The sequence below is a fragment of the Artibeus jamaicensis genome, unplaced genomic scaffold (assembly GCF_021234435.1).
Source record: "Artibeus jamaicensis isolate MK-2021 breed Jamaican fruit bat unplaced genomic scaffold, CSHL_Jam_final scaffold_461, whole genome shotgun sequence".
NCBI lineage: Eukaryota > Metazoa > Chordata > Mammalia > Chiroptera > Phyllostomidae > Artibeus > Artibeus jamaicensis.
The window spans coordinates 8011800-8029153 of record NW_026522045.1 but is presented as its reverse complement, the minus strand read 5'-3'; the positions used below and the strand labels follow the sequence as shown (position 1 = coordinate 8029153).

At 40.2% G+C, this 17354-nt stretch overlaps 1 protein-coding gene across 9 annotated transcripts in view; it reads left to right on the top strand.

Moving 5' to 3' along the window:
- Positions 1-17354, top strand: part of MORC4 (MORC family CW-type zinc finger 4) — a 95149-nt gene that overhangs the window by 57223 nt on the left and 20572 nt on the right. For all 9 annotated transcript variants that reach the window (XM_053657494.1, XM_053657491.1, XM_053657489.1 and 6 more), the window contains 3 exons: positions 12222-12290; positions 12729-12777; positions 14160-14335. In XM_053657494.1, coding sequence (XP_053513469.1) covers positions 12222-12290; positions 12729-12777; positions 14160-14335 — 294 coding nt within the window. The remainder of the gene's footprint in view (positions 1-12221; positions 12291-12728; positions 12778-14159; positions 14336-17354) is intronic.

The window sequence follows — 17354 nt, the reverse complement described above, 5'->3', positions numbered from 1 at the left end:
TCTTCCATCATTTTAGATATTTTGGAATAGTCTGTGAGGAATAGGGGTTAGCTCTTCTTTAAATGCATTGTAGAATTCTCTTGTGAAACCATCTGGTCCAGGGCTTTGGTGTGTTGTAAAATTTTTATTACTGCTTCAATTTCATCTGCTGTTATTTGTGTGTTGAGATTTTCTGCTTCTTCTTCACTGAGTTTAGGAAGAGCATATTTTTCTAGAAATTTGTCCATTTCACCTAAGTTTTCAAATTTCTTGGCATATGGTTTCTTGTAGAAATTTCTAATGAGCCTTTGTATTTCTGTGTCATTAGTGGTAATTATTCCTCTTCCATTTCTGATTATGGTTATTTGGGTTCTCTCTCTTGTTTTCTTGATGATCCTCATTAAAGGCTTATCTATTTTATTTATCTTTTCAAAGAACAAGCTTCTGGGTTAATCGATCCTTAGAATTGTGCTCTTAGTCCCCATGTCATTTATTTTTGCCCTGATGTTGGTTATTTTCTTCATTCTACTTGCTCTGACCTGTCTTTGTTTTTGTTCCTCAAGTTCTTGTAGGTGTAGTTTTAGGTTGTGTGTTTGAAATGTTTGTATTGTTTTTAGGTTTTGCTATGAACTTCCCTCTCAGGACTGCCTTTGCTTTGTCCCATAAATTTTGGGTTGTCATGAATTCATGTTTGTTTGTTTCTGGAAACGTTTTGATTTCTTCCCTAATTTCATTCTCGACCCATTCATTGTATAATAACATGCTATTCAGTCTCCATGATTTTGAATGTTTTGGGTCTTTTCCTTGGGGTTGGATTCCAGTTTCAGTCCCTTGTCGTTGGAGAAAATGCTTGGTATGATTTCAATTTTCTTGAATTTGTTGAGGCTCATTTTGTGTCCTATCACGTGGTCTATCTTTTAAAATGTTCCATGTGCATTTGAAAAGAATGTGTATTTTGCTTTTTGGGGATGAATGGCTCTATATATATCAGTTAAGTCCATTTCATCTAGGGCATTGTTCAATGCCACAATATCTTTTTTGATATTTTGTTTGGAAGATCTGTCTATTTTTGACAGTGGGGTGTTAAAATCCCCTATTATAATTGTTTTTCTATCAATATCTTTCTTGAAGTTTTCTAAGGTTTTCTTTATATATTTGGGTACTTCTGTGTTGGGTGCATGTATATTTACCATGTTTATGTCTTCTTGGTGGATTCTTCACTCGAGTATTATGAAATGATCTTCTGGGTCTCTCTTTATGGCCCTTTTTTTGAAGTGTATTTTGTGTGATATGAGTATTGCTACCCCGGCTTTTTTTTCCTATCTATTTTCTGGAAAATTTGTTTTCAGCCCTTCACTTTTAATCTGTGTAGGTCTTTTGTCCAGAAGTGGGTCTCTCGTAGGCAGCATATGTGTGGGTCATGCTTTCTTACCCATTCAGCTATTCTATGTCTTTACATTGGAGCATTTAATCCATTTATGTTTAAGGTTATTATTGATTGATACTTATTAATTGCCTTTTTTGTACCTGTGTTCCTCTTTGACTCACACTTTTACTTCCTTTCCTTAAAGCAGTCCTTTTAGCATTTCATGCAGAGCTGATTTGGTGGAGGTGTATTCTTTTATACTTCATTTGTCTGGAAAGCTTCTTATTTGGCCTTCTATCTTGGTTGAAAGATTTGCTGGATAAAGTAGTATTGGTTGCAGGCCTGTGGTTCTCATTACTTGGAATATTTCTTGCCATTCTCCTTTTGCTTAGAGCGTTTCCATTCAGAAGTCAGCAGCTAACCATATTGGGGCTCCCTTGTATGTTACTTGTTTTTCTCCCTTGCTGCTTGGAATTTTGACATTTTAATGATGATGTGTCTTGAAGTAGGCCTCTTTGGGTTATTCTTGATTGGGACTCTCTGTGTTTCCTTTGATTTGTGTGAATTTTTCTCTCATCAATTAGGGAAGTTCTTCACCATTACTTTTTCAAATACATTTTCTATCCCTGTTCTTCTTCTTCTTCCAGTATCCCTGTTATTTGGATATTATATGTTTCATAGTGCCTTGCATTTCTCTTAATCCCTGTTCATTCTTTCTGAGCCTCTCTCCCTTTTCTTGTTATTTCTGAGACTTTTTTTCTACTTTGTCCTCCAACTCACTGATCTGATCTTCTACTTCATCGATCCTCCTTTTGATTCCTTCCACTGTGTTCTTCAGTTTAGAAATTGTATTCTTCATTCCCTCTTGTCCCTTGCTGATAGTTTCTATTTCCTTTTTCATGTTGATATAGTTTGCAGTGAGTTCATTGTTGCTCCCCTGTAGTTTCTGGTAGCTCATTGTGAGCTCTTTGAATTTCCTGATAACCAGTGCTTTGAATTCAGTATCTGACAGCTGACTTGCCTCTATTTCATCTAGCATTCTTTCTGAGGCTTCCTCCTTTCCTTTCATTGGGGGGTTGTTTCTTTGTTTTCCCATTGCTTGTGAGACTCTTCTTGTTAGCCTCAACTTCTTAAATCGATTTGTTCTGGCTTCCTGGATTTATGGTGTGAACTTCTGTGGTATAATACCTGTGAGATTCAGTGGTGTCATCTCCTTGATATCCCCAGGTCACTGGTCTTGAGCTGTCCTTTTAGTTGGCTCTGTTTTTGTGTTTGGGTTTTGGTTTTTTGGGGGTCTTTCTTTTGTAGTTCCTTCCCACCAGTTGGTTAACTGACTGCCCCCCTTTCCACCACCTCTTGTAATTTGTTGTGCTGGTGATGGCAGGTTGTGTTGAAGCTAGTTCTTCTATGTGTACAAGATTTGAGGATTCTCTTTCGCTCTTGTTCCGTTGTTTGCACTGGGTAGTTTCTTCTTTAGTTGTATTTCCAGATAGGTCTTGGATTGAGGTTTGTGTGGTTTCCACTTCCTCCGTCACCTTCTTCTGTTGTTATCTGTTGGTGCTTCCTTTGTTTTTAGGTTTCCACTTCCAGTGGGTATCCTGGTGTTCTCTGCTTCTCCTTACTCTTTTTTTTTTGTGATCAGTTGGAAGGGAAGGGAAAATGGTTTATTACAGCAATAGAGTATTCTATGATATTTACAGTAGCAGCCAGCAGAGAAGAGATAGGAGATCCTTTGGCTGTGTATAGTGATGACCGTAATCTTCAACCTAAGTAGCCAGTTCTTAGAAAGAATGGAAAGAAGATTAAGACTCGTATTGAGGAGGGAAGGTTTGTGAATTGGATCTAGAAAGCAGTGAGGTTGTGGGAGGTCAGATTCTGAGGTAAGGTAAGAATAAAGAATAGTAAATAGGAATAGTGTATGAAAGAATGGAGTTAACCACTACAGTAATATAGTTGAGAAAACAATGAAGTGGGCTAAGATCTGGGAGGGTTGTTGTATATTATTTAGAATAATATGGAACAGCTATTATTTAAAATAATATTAGAGCAACAATCATATGACTGATTCTATGAGATACCAAGAATAAGGAGTATTGGACCTTCAATAATGTGCTAATGGATCACAGGTGAAGTGAGGGACAGTAAATTAGCAATATACTATGAATGAGAGGACAGGGGAAACCTGTCAAATGGTACGATATAACCAGCTAAGGTAAAGAAGATACAGAAAGAGGGGGAGAAAAAAGATACTATTAAAATAAAAGATGTAAGAATAGTGAAAAATAATACAAATATGCAGTAGCTTATAGTTTCTGCTATATCAAAGTGCAATTTGTCTCTCTGTCTTTACTGTTGGGTAGAGAGATATCCCTACTGTTGGGTAGATGCCCCCTCTTTGGGTCCAACTCTGGTCTTTTCACAGTTCCAAGTTTTTTTGTCTTACTTGTGGGTTTAAAAAAAAAGGGGAGGAGAAGGGAGGAAAAACATAAGTTTGGAAAGAAAGGAAGACGGAATAGAACATGAAAGAAGGAAAGAGAGCAAAAAGGTATTGAAAGATAAAACAATAATTAAGTTAAAATAACAGATTAGTTTAAAAAAAAAACACAATACCTCTTGTGGTTTCCAGCTGGCCAAACCGGGTTTTCTGGTCTCACTGGCTGCAGCAAGCTGAGGGGTGATTGGTGTGGCCTTTCTTCCTTCTCGTTGTACTCAGCCAGTCTCGTGAGCACTCTCCCAAGATCCAGTCTGGCCCCTCTCCCCAGCAACCCACCCAGGGATTCCAGGTCCTCTTCGGAGCACTGTTTCCCCAGAGTGATTGCAGTGGGCTGGGTGTGGGCGCACGCCTGGCTGGCTTCCCTGGTCCCATAGGCCTGGGCGTGAACCTTTCCCTGTGTTGCAGGGAATGCCTAGGATCGCTGCCAGGCTGGATGGGGAGCAGGCTGAGCAGCTGTCGCAGTTGGATCCCCCAAGCAGTTTACTTTTCAAGACATTTCTCCCACTCAATCCTGCTACACAGCTCATTCCCTAGCTGGCTGGGGAGGGAGGGAGCTGATGATCCAGCTCTCTCTCAAGGACTCTGCTGCTGGCCCTCAGCTCCCAAAGAGTACATGGCAGACCCGAGCCAGCCGAGGCTGCTGCACTGGTCCCTTGGACCTTACTGTCCTGCAGCCGTCTCCTCACTGTCTGGTCTTTCAGTGTCCGCTACAATTTCTGGTCTATTTTCTTATATGCTGGGGCACTGCTGGCTATTTGCTGTGTTCCTCCACAGATTGGCCAGGTTTTTCTCCCATGTGTGGGGGGAAGCAGAATCCTCTCTGTCCTACTTCCCCTCCATCTTCCAGTCTCTCTAGGTCATGTTTTCTTATCCATTCAGCTACTCTATGTCTTTTGATTGGAACATTTAATTTATTATCATTTAAGGTTATTGTTGATAGGTATTTATTCATTTTCCCTCTTTGTATCTGTGTCCCTCTCTTTCTCATTCTGTTTCTTTCTCTTCTTATAGTAGTCCCTTTGGCATGTCTTTCAGCGCTGGTTTGGAGGAGGTGTATTCTTGCACCCTTCTTTTGTCTGGAAAACTTCTTATTTCACCTTCCATTTTAATCCAGAGCCTCAGTGGGTAGAGTAATCTTTGTTGCAGGCCTGTGGTTTTCATGACTGGGAATATTTTTGCCATTTTCTCCTGGCCTGTAGTGTGTGTGTTGAAAAAACTTCTACTAGCCTTATTGGAGCTCCACTGTATGTTGCTTCCTGTTTCTTCCTTGCTGCTTTTAAGATTCTCTTTTCATCTTTTAACATCGCATTTTATTATGATACATCTTGCAGTAGACCTCTTTGGATTCACCTTGATTGGGACCTGCTGTGCTTCCTGAACTTGCATGTTTTTTCCCCTCTCCAAATTTGGAAAGTTTTCCATCTTTATTCTTTTAAAAGGTTTTCCTATCCCTTGCTCCTTTTCATCTTTTTCTGGCATTCCTATGATTCAAATGTTGTTGCATTTTGTGTTGTCTTGCCATTCCCTTAAGTCATCTTTATATTTTTTTAGTCTTTTTTTCTTGCAGCTGCTCTACCTGCATGGTTTTTCTACCTTGTCTTCCAGCTCACTAATTCATTCCTCTGCTTCATCCAGTCAGCTTGTAATTTCTTCTAGTGTGTTTTTTTTAATTTCAGAAATTACATTCTTCATTTCTTCCTGGGTCTTTCTCTTTTTTTGAAATATTTTATTTATTTTTGGGCAGGAGGGAGGGAGGGAGAAAGAAATGGAGAGAAACATCAATGTGTGGTTGCCTATTGAACATCCCCTACTGGGGAGCTGGCCCACAACTGAGGCATATACCCTGACTGGGAATTGAGCCAGCAACCCTTTTGTTTTCAGGTTGGACTTCAATCCACTGAGCAACACCAGTTGGTTCTTGTTTATAGTTTCTATTTCCTTTTTCTTTTTCTTTTTATTTTTATTGTTGTTCAATTATAGTTGTCTGCATTTTCTCCCCACCATTCCCCGCCATTCCAGACAAACCCACCTCCCTCCCTTCCTTCCACTCTTCCCCTTGGTTTTGTCCATGTGTCCCTTATAGTAGTTCCTGAAAACCCTTCTCCCCACTGTCCCCTTCCCACTCCCCTCTGGCTATTGTTAGATTGTTCTTAATTTCAATTTTTCTGGTTATATTTTGTTTGTTTTTTTCTTTGTTGATTATGTTCCAGTTAAAGGTGAGATCATATGGTACTTTCCCTCACCACCTGGCTTATTTCACTTAGCATAGTGCTCTGTTTCTTTTTTCATACTATTATAGTTCTTACTCAGTTCCTTGTAGTTGTATGTGACTTTTTTGAGCATCTTTATAACCATTCTTTTGAATTTTATCTGATACTTTGCTTGCCTCCATCGTATTTACCTCTTTTAGTGAGGAGTCTTCCACTCATTTTGATTGCAAGTTCTTCCTTTGTCTCCCCATTTTAGGTGACTGTTTTTGTTTGTTTCTGTGCTTCCTGATGCTCTGCTTTGCTAGCTGTTTTAGTAGGGCAAACTTCTGTGGTAGTATTTCTATGGGATTCAGTGGTATGGTTTGTTTGATCTCATGGTCTGGATACTCTAGGGTTATCCTTTCTTTTCTTTGTGTGGGCTGTCTTGCTGTACTTGGGTTTTACCTGTTGGTGGTTCCTTTGTCGGGGGGTTCTCACCTCCAGCAGGTTTACTAGTGTTCACAATCCTCACCTTATCTTGTGTGTGATCAGTGGCAGGGGGAGGTGAAATGGAATAAGATAGCAGGAGAGTGTTCTATGGAATTTACAGTACCCACAAGTAGAAAACAGATAAGAGATCCTTTGGAGAAGTACAGTGATTACTGTGATATTTCACCCTCCTACCTATTCTTTTTTTTTTTTAAGATTTTATTTATTTGTCTTTAGAGGGGAACGGAAGGAGAGAGGGAGAGAAACATCAATGTATGGTTGCCTTTCGTGCATCCCCTGCTGGGAACTGGCCTGCAGGGAACCAGCCTGCAACCTAGGCATGTGCCCTGACTGGGAATCAAACCACAACTGTCTGGTTTGCAGGCCCGTGCTCAATCCACTGAGCTACCTATTCTTTATAAAAAGTGAAAAAGAGGCCCAGGCTAGCATTGCTCAGTAGATTGAGTGCCATCCTGCAAATTAAAGGTTCACCATTTTGATTTCCAATCTAGGACACATGCCTGGGTTGTGGGCCTGGTCTCCCAGTAGGGGACCAGTAGGCAACCCTAGTGGGGTCTCTAGTAGGGGACCACACACTGATGTTTCTCTCCATCTTTCTCTCCCTCCCTTCCCCTCTCTCAAAAATACATAAATAAAATATTTTTAAAAGGTGAAAAAGAGATAAGACTCTTATTAGAAGGGAGAAAGAATATGAGCTGAATCCAGAAAACAGGGAACTTGTGTGTGGTTAGATGGTGAGATATAGTGAGAGTAAGGGATAGTAACTAGGCATAATGTACAAGAGAATAAAGTTATCCACAACAGTAGTAAAGTTCAAGAAGACAGTGAAATGGGCCAAGACAGAAGGGTGCTGTGTAGGATTTACAATAATATGGAACAACAATTATTTATAAAATTATAGAAACAACGATAATAGGACAAGAACTATATGATCTGAATAGAAAGTAGAAGACCAAGAGTAGTATGTTATTGGAATATAAGTGAAGTGAGAGAAGAAAAATTAAAATGCAATGTGAAAGGGAGAACAAAGAATACCAAACAATGCAATTAAACAGATTGAAGAAAATTAAACCAAATGAAGAGAAACAAAAAAATAATAAAAGAAATAAAAATAACTAAAAATAATAAAAATAAAAAATAAAATGCAACTTCTGTAGGATAGGAAAGTGAAATTTGTCTGTTTCCCATTTGGCATTAGACTTCTGATCTCTCTCTGGTTCTGTCTTTAGTTCTTTGGTCCTTTCACAGCTCCCGGTCTATTGTCTCATACTTAGAGGGGGAGAAAGCCTCCTGCTGACATTAAACCTGCCAAGCAAGTTCTGTGTCTTCCTTTTTTTTCTATGGGCAGTCAGAGGGTGGCTGGGCTTTGCTTTTTTCTTTTCCTGTGGTTTTTCAAGGATGGGTGCTCAGTCTGGACTGAAATATTCCCAGGTGCCCAGCCTCCAGCCCAAGCCCTCAGAGTGCTGCACTGCACCCACTGTCCATCTGAACCAGGCTGGCACCTTTAAGCCACCCTGTTGTGCCAGCTGTGAGGTTCACTGCTTAGGACCAACCTGAACCTCTCCTCCTTCCTCTTTGCTGGCTTAGGTGCTGCACACTCTCAAAGTCCTTTCAGGGCAGTTTGGTTCTCTATTAAATTGAGTCTCTATGGGGAATGCTAAGTCTCTGAGCCCTTGCTGCCCTCCTCTGATCAGTCCATGTGGGCAGCCCTCCTCCTCCCTCTTTGCTGGCCCAGCTACTGAGCAGGAGAGATCCTTGCACAGCATCTTCATGCCATTTTTTCTGAGCAAATTTTGCAGGGTTGCGGTTTGTGTTCTTAACAAGCACCTGACTTTTCACATAGCCCAACTCTCTGACCAATCCTGAGATTCTCTGGGTCACAGTCAGTCATAGCCCAACCCTTCTCCCATCCCTAGGTGTCTGCCTGCTTCCTGATTTCTCTGGTACTGTCCCAGCCAGCGACCAGAGTCCAAGGTGGGGAACGCCCCTGGCTGTGTGTCTTGCACTGCATCTTTATCCTCACAGTGACTTCAAGCATCCAGGTCTTTCCTAGGCAGGACTGGCTTCCTTGCTGTGAGGAGGGAGCTGAAAAGTTAGTATTACTGACCTGGCTCTCCTCCAAAAGTCATATAGCAGCAGGGACGGGAGCCACAGCCACCAAACTGCAGTCCTAGGTACAGAGCCTGGTGACTTTCCCATCTGCCTACAAACTTTCCTTACCCTCAGTTTTTTAATGTCCTCTTCAGTTTTTGGCCTCCAAATTTCATATAAGCTGGGATTCCATTTGCTGTTCACTCTGTTCTTCAGAAGATCAGCTAGGGGTCAGTTGGATGCATGAGCAAGTGGGTTAAGCTCCCACCTACCTTGCCGCCATCTTCCAATTCCTCCTACATGTTTGTTTTCTTAACGCTCTATATGTTCCTTGTAGCATTGAACATCTAGATAGTACCTGACATATCCATAGGCATTCATATGGATATATCAGGTACAGAAATTCATTTCAACTTAACAGATACTTTTTATTTGATTCAGTAGTCACATAGGTGTAAAACAATAACTCAATTTGCTTCATTTTAGCTGAGATGCGATTCCTTTTCTCCTCAGGACAAATGCTGATAGAAAAAAAATACTAGGTGCTCTCATTCCCAGGAACACATCCAAGGCCATTCTTCCCTGTCAGGAGTGCACCCCATAAACTCTAAGGGTTCCCATGAAACTTGTAACCAGGGGAGCAATGGGCAGTGGCAGCTCATCCTGAGCTAAGCCCCTGAACCTGTTTCCAGGGCTCTCTTTTTCTCTGACTTTCCATTGAGTCAAAGCAGCCCCACCTAGGATATCTCCTGTTGCTTCTTCTATCCCAAGTCCTTCCTTTGTTTCACTGTTCCCAGCTTTAATAAGAGTACTCCCAAGATTAAAAAAGAAAGAAAGAAAAACAGAGTATATTTTTTAGAAAAAAAATGTTTTAAATGGAGGAAATTAAGAAAATCTAGGTCTGTGATGAGTAAGCATTCCTTCATATTCTCCAGCTGTGTCTAAGCATTTGTCCATGGAGAGCAACTGGGATCGTGATTAGAATATGGGACTGAGTGCTTAGAAGTTTCATTTCTTGAATCCTGTCTCTCCTATGGGTTTACTCTTAGTTCAGGAAACATAGCCTTCCAGGAAACTTTGCCACTCTATAAAATGGGTATAGGATAGGTTTTCCAGTTATTAGTAATTTTTATTTATTTCTAGGATTTCTTTTGACCATTTAATGCTTTTTCTAGTACTGCTTTGTTTTTACTCCTCTAAAATTCTCTTCCTCATGCTTTACATATAGGAAATATATGTATATCTTTTCATTTATAGAATCCTCCTTTTTCTTCTCTTTGCTAGTTTCCCTCTGTTCTTTTTATGATATAAGCTCTTATTTCCTTATTGCTGCTTTTTTCTTTTTAAAAAATTTTATTGATTATCCCATTACATTTGTTCTATTCCCCCCATTCCCCTCCACCCTGCACACCTCTCCCCCACCATTTGCCCCCCTTTTAGTTCATGAACACGTGTCTCAAGTTCTTTAGATTCTATATTTCCCATACTATTCTTGCCCTCTCCCCTATTTTCTACCTACTGTCTATGCTACTTATTTTCTGTGTCTTCTCCACCCTTCTCCTTCTCCCACTCCCTTGTTGCTAACCCTACATGTGATCGTCATTTCTCTGGATCACTCCTGATCTAGCTGTCCTCTTAGATTGCTTTTGTTTTAGGTGTGGTTGTTAATAACTGTGTGTTTGCTGTCCTTTCACTGTTCATATTTTTATCTTCTTTTTCTTAGGTAAGTCCCTTTAACATTTCATATAATAAGGGCTTGGTGATGATGAACTCCTTGAGTTTGATCTTATCTGAGAAGCACTTTATCTGTCCTTCCATTCTAAATGAAAGTTTTGCTGGATAGACCAATCTTGGTTGTAGGTCTTTGGATTTCATGACTTGGAATACCTCTTTCCAGCCCCTTCTTGCCTGTAAGGTCTCTTTTGAGAAATCAGCTGACAGTCTGATGGGAACTCCTTTGTAGGTGACTGTCCCCTTAGCTCTTGCTGCTTCTAGGATTCTCTCCTTCATTTGAATCTTGGCTAATGTAATGATGATGTGCCTTGGTGTGTTCCTTCTTGGGTCCAACTTCTTTGGGACTCTCTGAGTTTCCTGGATTTCCTGGAAGTCTATTTTCTTTGCCAGATTGGGGAAGTTCTATTTTATTATTTGTTCAAATAAGTGTTCCACTTGTGGCTGTTCCTCTTCCCCTTCTGGTACTCCTATAATAAGGATGTTGGAGTGTTTAAACATGTCCTGGAGGTTCCTAAGCCTGTCCTCATACTTGTGAATTCTTGTTTCTTCATTCTGTTCTGTTTGGTCATTTTTTCCTTCCTTCTGGTCTGCTCCCTTGATTTGAATCCCAGTTTCCTTCCCATTACTATTGGTTTCCTGTGCATTTCCATTCATTTCAAATAGTTTAGCCTTCATATGTTCCTCTAATTTGTGACTAAAATGAACCAGTTCTGTGAGCATCCTGATCACCAGTGTTTTTGAACTGTGCATCTGAAAGTTTGGCTATTTCTTCATTGCTTAGATTTATTGGCTCTGGAGTTCTGAGTTGTTCTTGAGCCATGTTTTGATCTGTGTATGCCTGTTACATATGAGGAGAGGCGCCTTAGATATTCACCAGGGCAGAGCCACCCAGGTCGCTGGTTTGTGACGCTGTGTGTGGGGGAGGGGTCAGAGAGGGAGCAATGGTGGTCCTCTCCGCTTGCCCAGTCCGCCTCACTGCTCACCCCCACCTGTTTATCTGAGCCCAAATGTGCGAGCCCGTTGCCCTGCACCACATGGTCTCAATGCTCGCCTCTTCAGTGGTTTAACTGCGTGCAAATGAGCGACCGACCGCAGACAGCCATCGAGCCTCATCCCTGTGTCCGCCCATAGCTAGCTGGCACCTGGGATCCATGCCCTCCGCTACCTGTGCACCACCCGCGTCCCGGGGATCTTTTTTGCCCAACCTGCTCCAGTGCTGGCTTTGCCCCTCTCACTGGTCTAGCTGAGCATTTCATTGTTTTCAGACTTGGTATTGTCGATTTTCTGTGTGGTTTGGTTGCATTTATTGTTGTTTTTAGATTTGGTTGTGGGAGGATGCAAAGTGTTTCCACCTACACCTCCATCTTGGCGGAAGTCCCTTATTGCTGCTTTCTATTATAGCCTTTTATTTTCTTCTTCAGGCATCTTTACCTGATTTAGGAGTCCTCATGCTTCTAGACCGAATCTTGGGAATTACTTCCTTAGTACATGAGAGGCAAGAGCAACGTTCTCTCTGTATGGAATCTCAAGCAAATCTGTCATGTGCTTGGACTTCACTGTGTAGGAATAGAAATTATGCTTTGTGCTATCCGCTATAATATGAATGTTGTAGCTGTCAAATGCTTTGAATGTCTTGGGAGGCAAGTGATATATAGCCCCCCAAATAATTAGATGGTGCTGTGCCTTGAAATAAAAATTGCTACACATTAACCTACCCACAGGTTTTATAATGTGGTTGGATCTGAGCTTTATAAGGTTAGAGGGTAATTAAGCTGCTTGTCACAATTGTGAGAAAGGAAAGGGTAAAAGCAAAGGACACGTTTTGTTTCCAAAAGATGATTTCTTCTCTGTACTGCAGGAGATGCTCTGTTCCAGAAGAACAAGAACTCACTGATGAAGATCTGTACTTGAACAAAGTTAAGAAACAGTTGAGTATACCTAAAGTGGTATTCTATGTCATACAGTAGAGGAGGCTGACCCTTCCTAATAGAGCATGAAAGTTTGAAAAAGGATGATTTTTTTCTTTTTTGGTTTGTAATTATTTCCTTCCTCACCTCTTTGTTCTCCAAATTGTTTATTCCTTTTAATATTCTCCTTAGTTTCTCAACTAGTAATTGTCTTTAGTCTCTCTTCCTCCCCTCCCCCTCTCTTTTTCAATGGGGCAACTGAAATTTCTTTTTAGTAGCAGAGTTTATGAAGGCAACATTAGCTTGAACTCAATGAAACTCACACTATTTCTAATTTGGAAAGAACATTAAAACCTAAATCTACAATTGGTTTCGCAACCAATTGTAGGTTCTACAACCTAATCCATATTAGACTGATAAATTTCACGAGTAAACTAAATAGCAATTTTATCTTCTAGAGATCAAACTGTTGAGAAGAAGGTGCCAATGGAAAATGAGAATCACCAGGTGAGAAACAGTCCTCTCTCTTCCTTTTCTCACACAAAATTTTCCCTAACAGACCATATAGGTTGAAGGAAGCAGCAGTCTTGAAAGCTGCATAGAAATAATGAACCATTTATTCTGGTGGTATTTTTTTCATTTGATCTTTTGATTTTTCTTTGATCTATTGTTGCTGATGTTTAGTTCACCAAAAATAGAAGAGCCAAATCATTTATTTCCCAGATTTGGATTCAGTCCTGATTCTGAACAGTGTTCATGTCACCTTCAGTGTAACAGAATGTTCAGGGTTATGTTCCATCCTCATACAGGCTGCTCCTGTTGAGTGTCTGGTTTTCCTCAGTTTTCTTTCTGCCAGGAGTAGGCAGGGGTGATTATTCCTCCTTCTTTTTGGGAGAAGGGGTGGTTCTTTGTACCTTTCCCCATCCCTGCTTTCAGGCTGGCTGGCTTTATAAAGACTCTGCTGTTTTGAATTTTCAGGAGCACTGTCTCTCGGACATGGTTGCCCAGCTCCGGACGCTGAAGGGTGCAATAAGGTTGGCCGTCCTTTCAGGGACACTTCTTTCCTGACAGCCACCATAGCACCCATATCTTTCTCCCCCACAACCTTGCCTTTCTGCATGATTTTACTGTTAATCTGCTTTCTCTATCTGCTAGTCGCATGTTAAATTTACCTTCCATCCACTCAATCAGGTTAGGTCAGACTGGTGAGGATAGAGGCAATTTAATAGTAATTCTTCTTTTGGCAGTGTACTGAGACCCAGGTATATGAATATTCAGGTTTTATGTCCTACTGGCTTGGTTTAATAGTCTGATCTAGAGATTGGAAGATGTCCTGGTACTGCTCTGTCCTCATTCAGTTTGCCTATCCTTTATATTCCTTCATCTTCATCTTCGTCATTCATACTGTTTTCATAAGCTGGCTCTCCCACAAGATCCCAGATGCATGTCTCTCTGTGTGTGCACTATGAATAAGTGTTAATGTCTTGCATGCATTTTTCCAAAACCGACACCAACACATGCTACAATGCTTCTTCCTTCCATCCGTACCCTTGTCACAGATCTAAGAAGAGTGAAAATCCAGCGTTAAACTGGATCACAAGAGAGAATTAGACACTGACTAGAAGGCCTGGGTTTATGTTGTGGGTGGGATGACTCTAGAGGCCAATAAGTGAGTTGGGAAGGTGTGTTGGCTTCCAACTGATAAGGTTATAATTGAATGTTCCTGGATTCACTTTTCTAGTGTACATTACTGTGTGCTAATTGTTCTGTGTATGAAACAGTTTCTTTTTATTTGGCCAAGTGTTCTTTCCTAGCATCAGAAGGATAACTCATCCTCTGGTATTTAGTTTGAAATTGGGATTTTTATACATGATATTTTTCTTTATTAGGTATTCACTAACCCACTCAATAGCCCTACTATTCAAGATATGGATGAATTAAATAATAAAACAATTGGCTATGAGGAAATTGATAGCCCTAGCCGACTTCCATCTGTTGGAGAAGAAAGCAAAACACCTGTTTTTCAACTTAAGCCTCTGGACTCCAGTGTTTTTCAGTTTCCCAGGTGAGTAAGATACATAGTTTCTCTTCAATAATAAGCCTCAGGGCTTGTTTTCCTGTAAAGTAAGTTGGTATGGTTATCATGTTTATGTTTTTACTAAGGCATAGCATGAAATTCAGAAGGATACATATTATTTTGGGTTGATAGAATTCTGTGTTGCATGTACCCCCAGTTATTCAACATTATAAATGCTATTTGAAATCTGTATATCATTTTAATTTACTTTTTTGGAGTGATCATTTGATAAATGCTTTTTTATGTATTATATATTCATATTATGTAGGGGATTGTGTAAATGAAATAATAGACATGAACACTCTTTGAGCAGCATAATGTGCTATTCAAATGTAAGCTAAAGTTATGTAGATAAGCATTGTTTCTTTCCTCAAGTGTAAGAATATTGAAGTTTTGTGGGTCTCCACAGGTCTAGCACATTTAGTTCACATATAAAAATAACCATTACAAGTTTATGCATTTAGGACTATGCTAAGATGGAGGCATAGGTAAATACACTTTGACTCATTGCACAACCAAAATAAGGGCAACAACAAATTTGACAACAAATAGCCAGAAAATTGAACTCTATGGAAGTCTGATAGCCAAGGAGTTAAAGAAGAAACATTCATTCAGATTGATATAAGGGGCAGAGACAGGCAGCTGGAGCAGAGAGGCTGCAGCAGGTGGACCAGGTGGTCCAACATTTGCATGTGGATAAACCAGTAGGAACAACTGGTGAGTGAGACAGACTGCCCAATGTAGGTTCCAGCATGGGAAAATAAAACCTTAAAGCCTCTGACTATAAAAATCTGTGGGGATTGTGGTGGTGGGAGAAACTCCCAGCCTCATAGAAGAGTTTGTTGGAGAGACCCACAGGGTACTAGAAGGTACACAAACCCACCCACCTGGGAATTAGCACCAGAAAGGCTCAATTTACTTATGGGTAGCAAGGGAAGTGACGGAAAGCTGGCGAGCTGAGCAAGTAGCAGTGTTCCTGCTTGGACCCCTCCCCCACATACAGCACTACAAGACAGCAATGTTGGTTACCCCACCCTGGTGAATACCTAAGGCTCTGCCCCTTACAACATAATAGACGTGCCAAGACAAAAATATGGCTCAAATGAAAGAACAAATCAAAGCTCCAAAAATAGAACTAAGTGATAAAGAGAGAGCCAACCTATCAGATGCAGATTTCAAAACACTCTGATCAGTATGCTCACAGAAATGGTCAAGTGTGGTCACAAAACATAGGGAATGAAAAGTGAAATAAAGGAAAATAAAAGAGGACCAACAGTACAGGGAAGGAAGTTGGGACTCAAATCATAAATTTGGAGCAGGAGGAAGAAATACATCCAACCAGAGCAAAGTGAAGAAACAAGAATTCAAAAAAATGAGAAGAGGCTTAGGAAATTCCAGGACAACTTTAAACATTCCAACATCCAAATCATAGGGGTGCTAGAAGGAGAATAGGAAGACTAAGAAGTTGAAATCTTATTTGAAAAAATAATGCAGGAGAAATTCTCCAATCTGGCAAAGGAAATAGACTTCCAGGAAGTCCAGGAAGCTCAGAAAGTCCCAAAGAATTTGGACCCAAGGAAGCACACACCAAGGCACATCATAATTACATTTGCCAAGATTAAAGAGAAGGAGAGAATCTTAAAATCAGCAAGAGAAAAGGAGAGAGTTACCTACAAAGGAGTTCCCATAAGACTATCAGCTGATTTCTCAAAAGAAACCTTACAGGCAAGAAGGAGCTGGAAATAAGTATTTGAAGTCATGACAGGCAAGGACCTACATCCAAGGTTAATCTATCCAGCAAAGCTATCATTTAGAATGGAAGGGCAGATAAAGTGCTTCCCAGATAAGGTCAAGTTAAAGGAGTCCATCACCAAGCCCTTATTATATGAAATGTTAAAGGGACATATCTAAGAAGAAGAAGATAAAAAAGATGTGCAGTAAATGACAGCAAATTCACAATTATTAACAACCACTCCTAAAACAAGACAAAAACAAAAGTAAACTAAGCAAGCAACTTGAACAGGAACAGAATCACAGAAATGGAGATTACATGGAGGGTTATCAGTGGGGAGGCAGAGTGGGGAGAATGACGGATAAGGTACAGAGAATAAGATGCATAAATGGTAGGTACAAAATAGACAGGAGAGGTTAAGAATAGTGTAGGAAATGGAGAAGCCAAAGAACTTATATGTACGACCTATGGACATGAATAAGTGGAGTGGGTGGGGTGCAGGGCAGAGGGGAATAAAGGGGAGAAAAAATGAGACAGCTGCAATAGTGTAATGAATACAATACATATTTTTTTAAAAGTTCATGTCTTACCCCAGAGCAAGAAGAAGGAAGGAAATAACCAAGATCAGAGCAGAGCTAAATTACATAGAGATTAAAAGCACAATCCTAAGGATCAATGAATCCAGGAGTTGGTTCTTTGAAAAGATAAACAAAAATAGACAAGCCTTTAAGTAGGCTCATCAAGAAAAGAAGAGAGAGGACTCAAATAAACACAATCAGAAATGAAAGAGGAGAGATTACAACTGATACCACAGAAATAGAAGGGACTGTAAAAAATTACTATGAAGAACTGTATGCCAAGAAATTTGAAAACCTAGGGGAAATGGACACATTTCTAGAAAAATACAATCTTCCAAAATTTAATGAAAAAGAATCAGAAAATCTGAACGCACCAATAACAGCAAAAGAAATTGAAACAGTAGTCAAAAAAAACTCCCATCACACAAAAGCCCTGGACCAGCTGGGTTCACAGGAGAATTCTACAAAGCATTTAAGAAAGAGCTAACCCCTACTCTTCACAGACTATTCCAAAAAATCCAGAAGGGTGGAAAACTCCCAAACTCCTTTTATGAAGCCAGCATCATCCTAGTTCCAAAACCAGATAGAGACGCAACAAAGAAAGAGAACTTCAGGCCAATATCACTGATGGACATAGACACTAAAATCCTCAACAAAATATTGGCAAATCGCATCCAACAATATATTCAAAAGATCA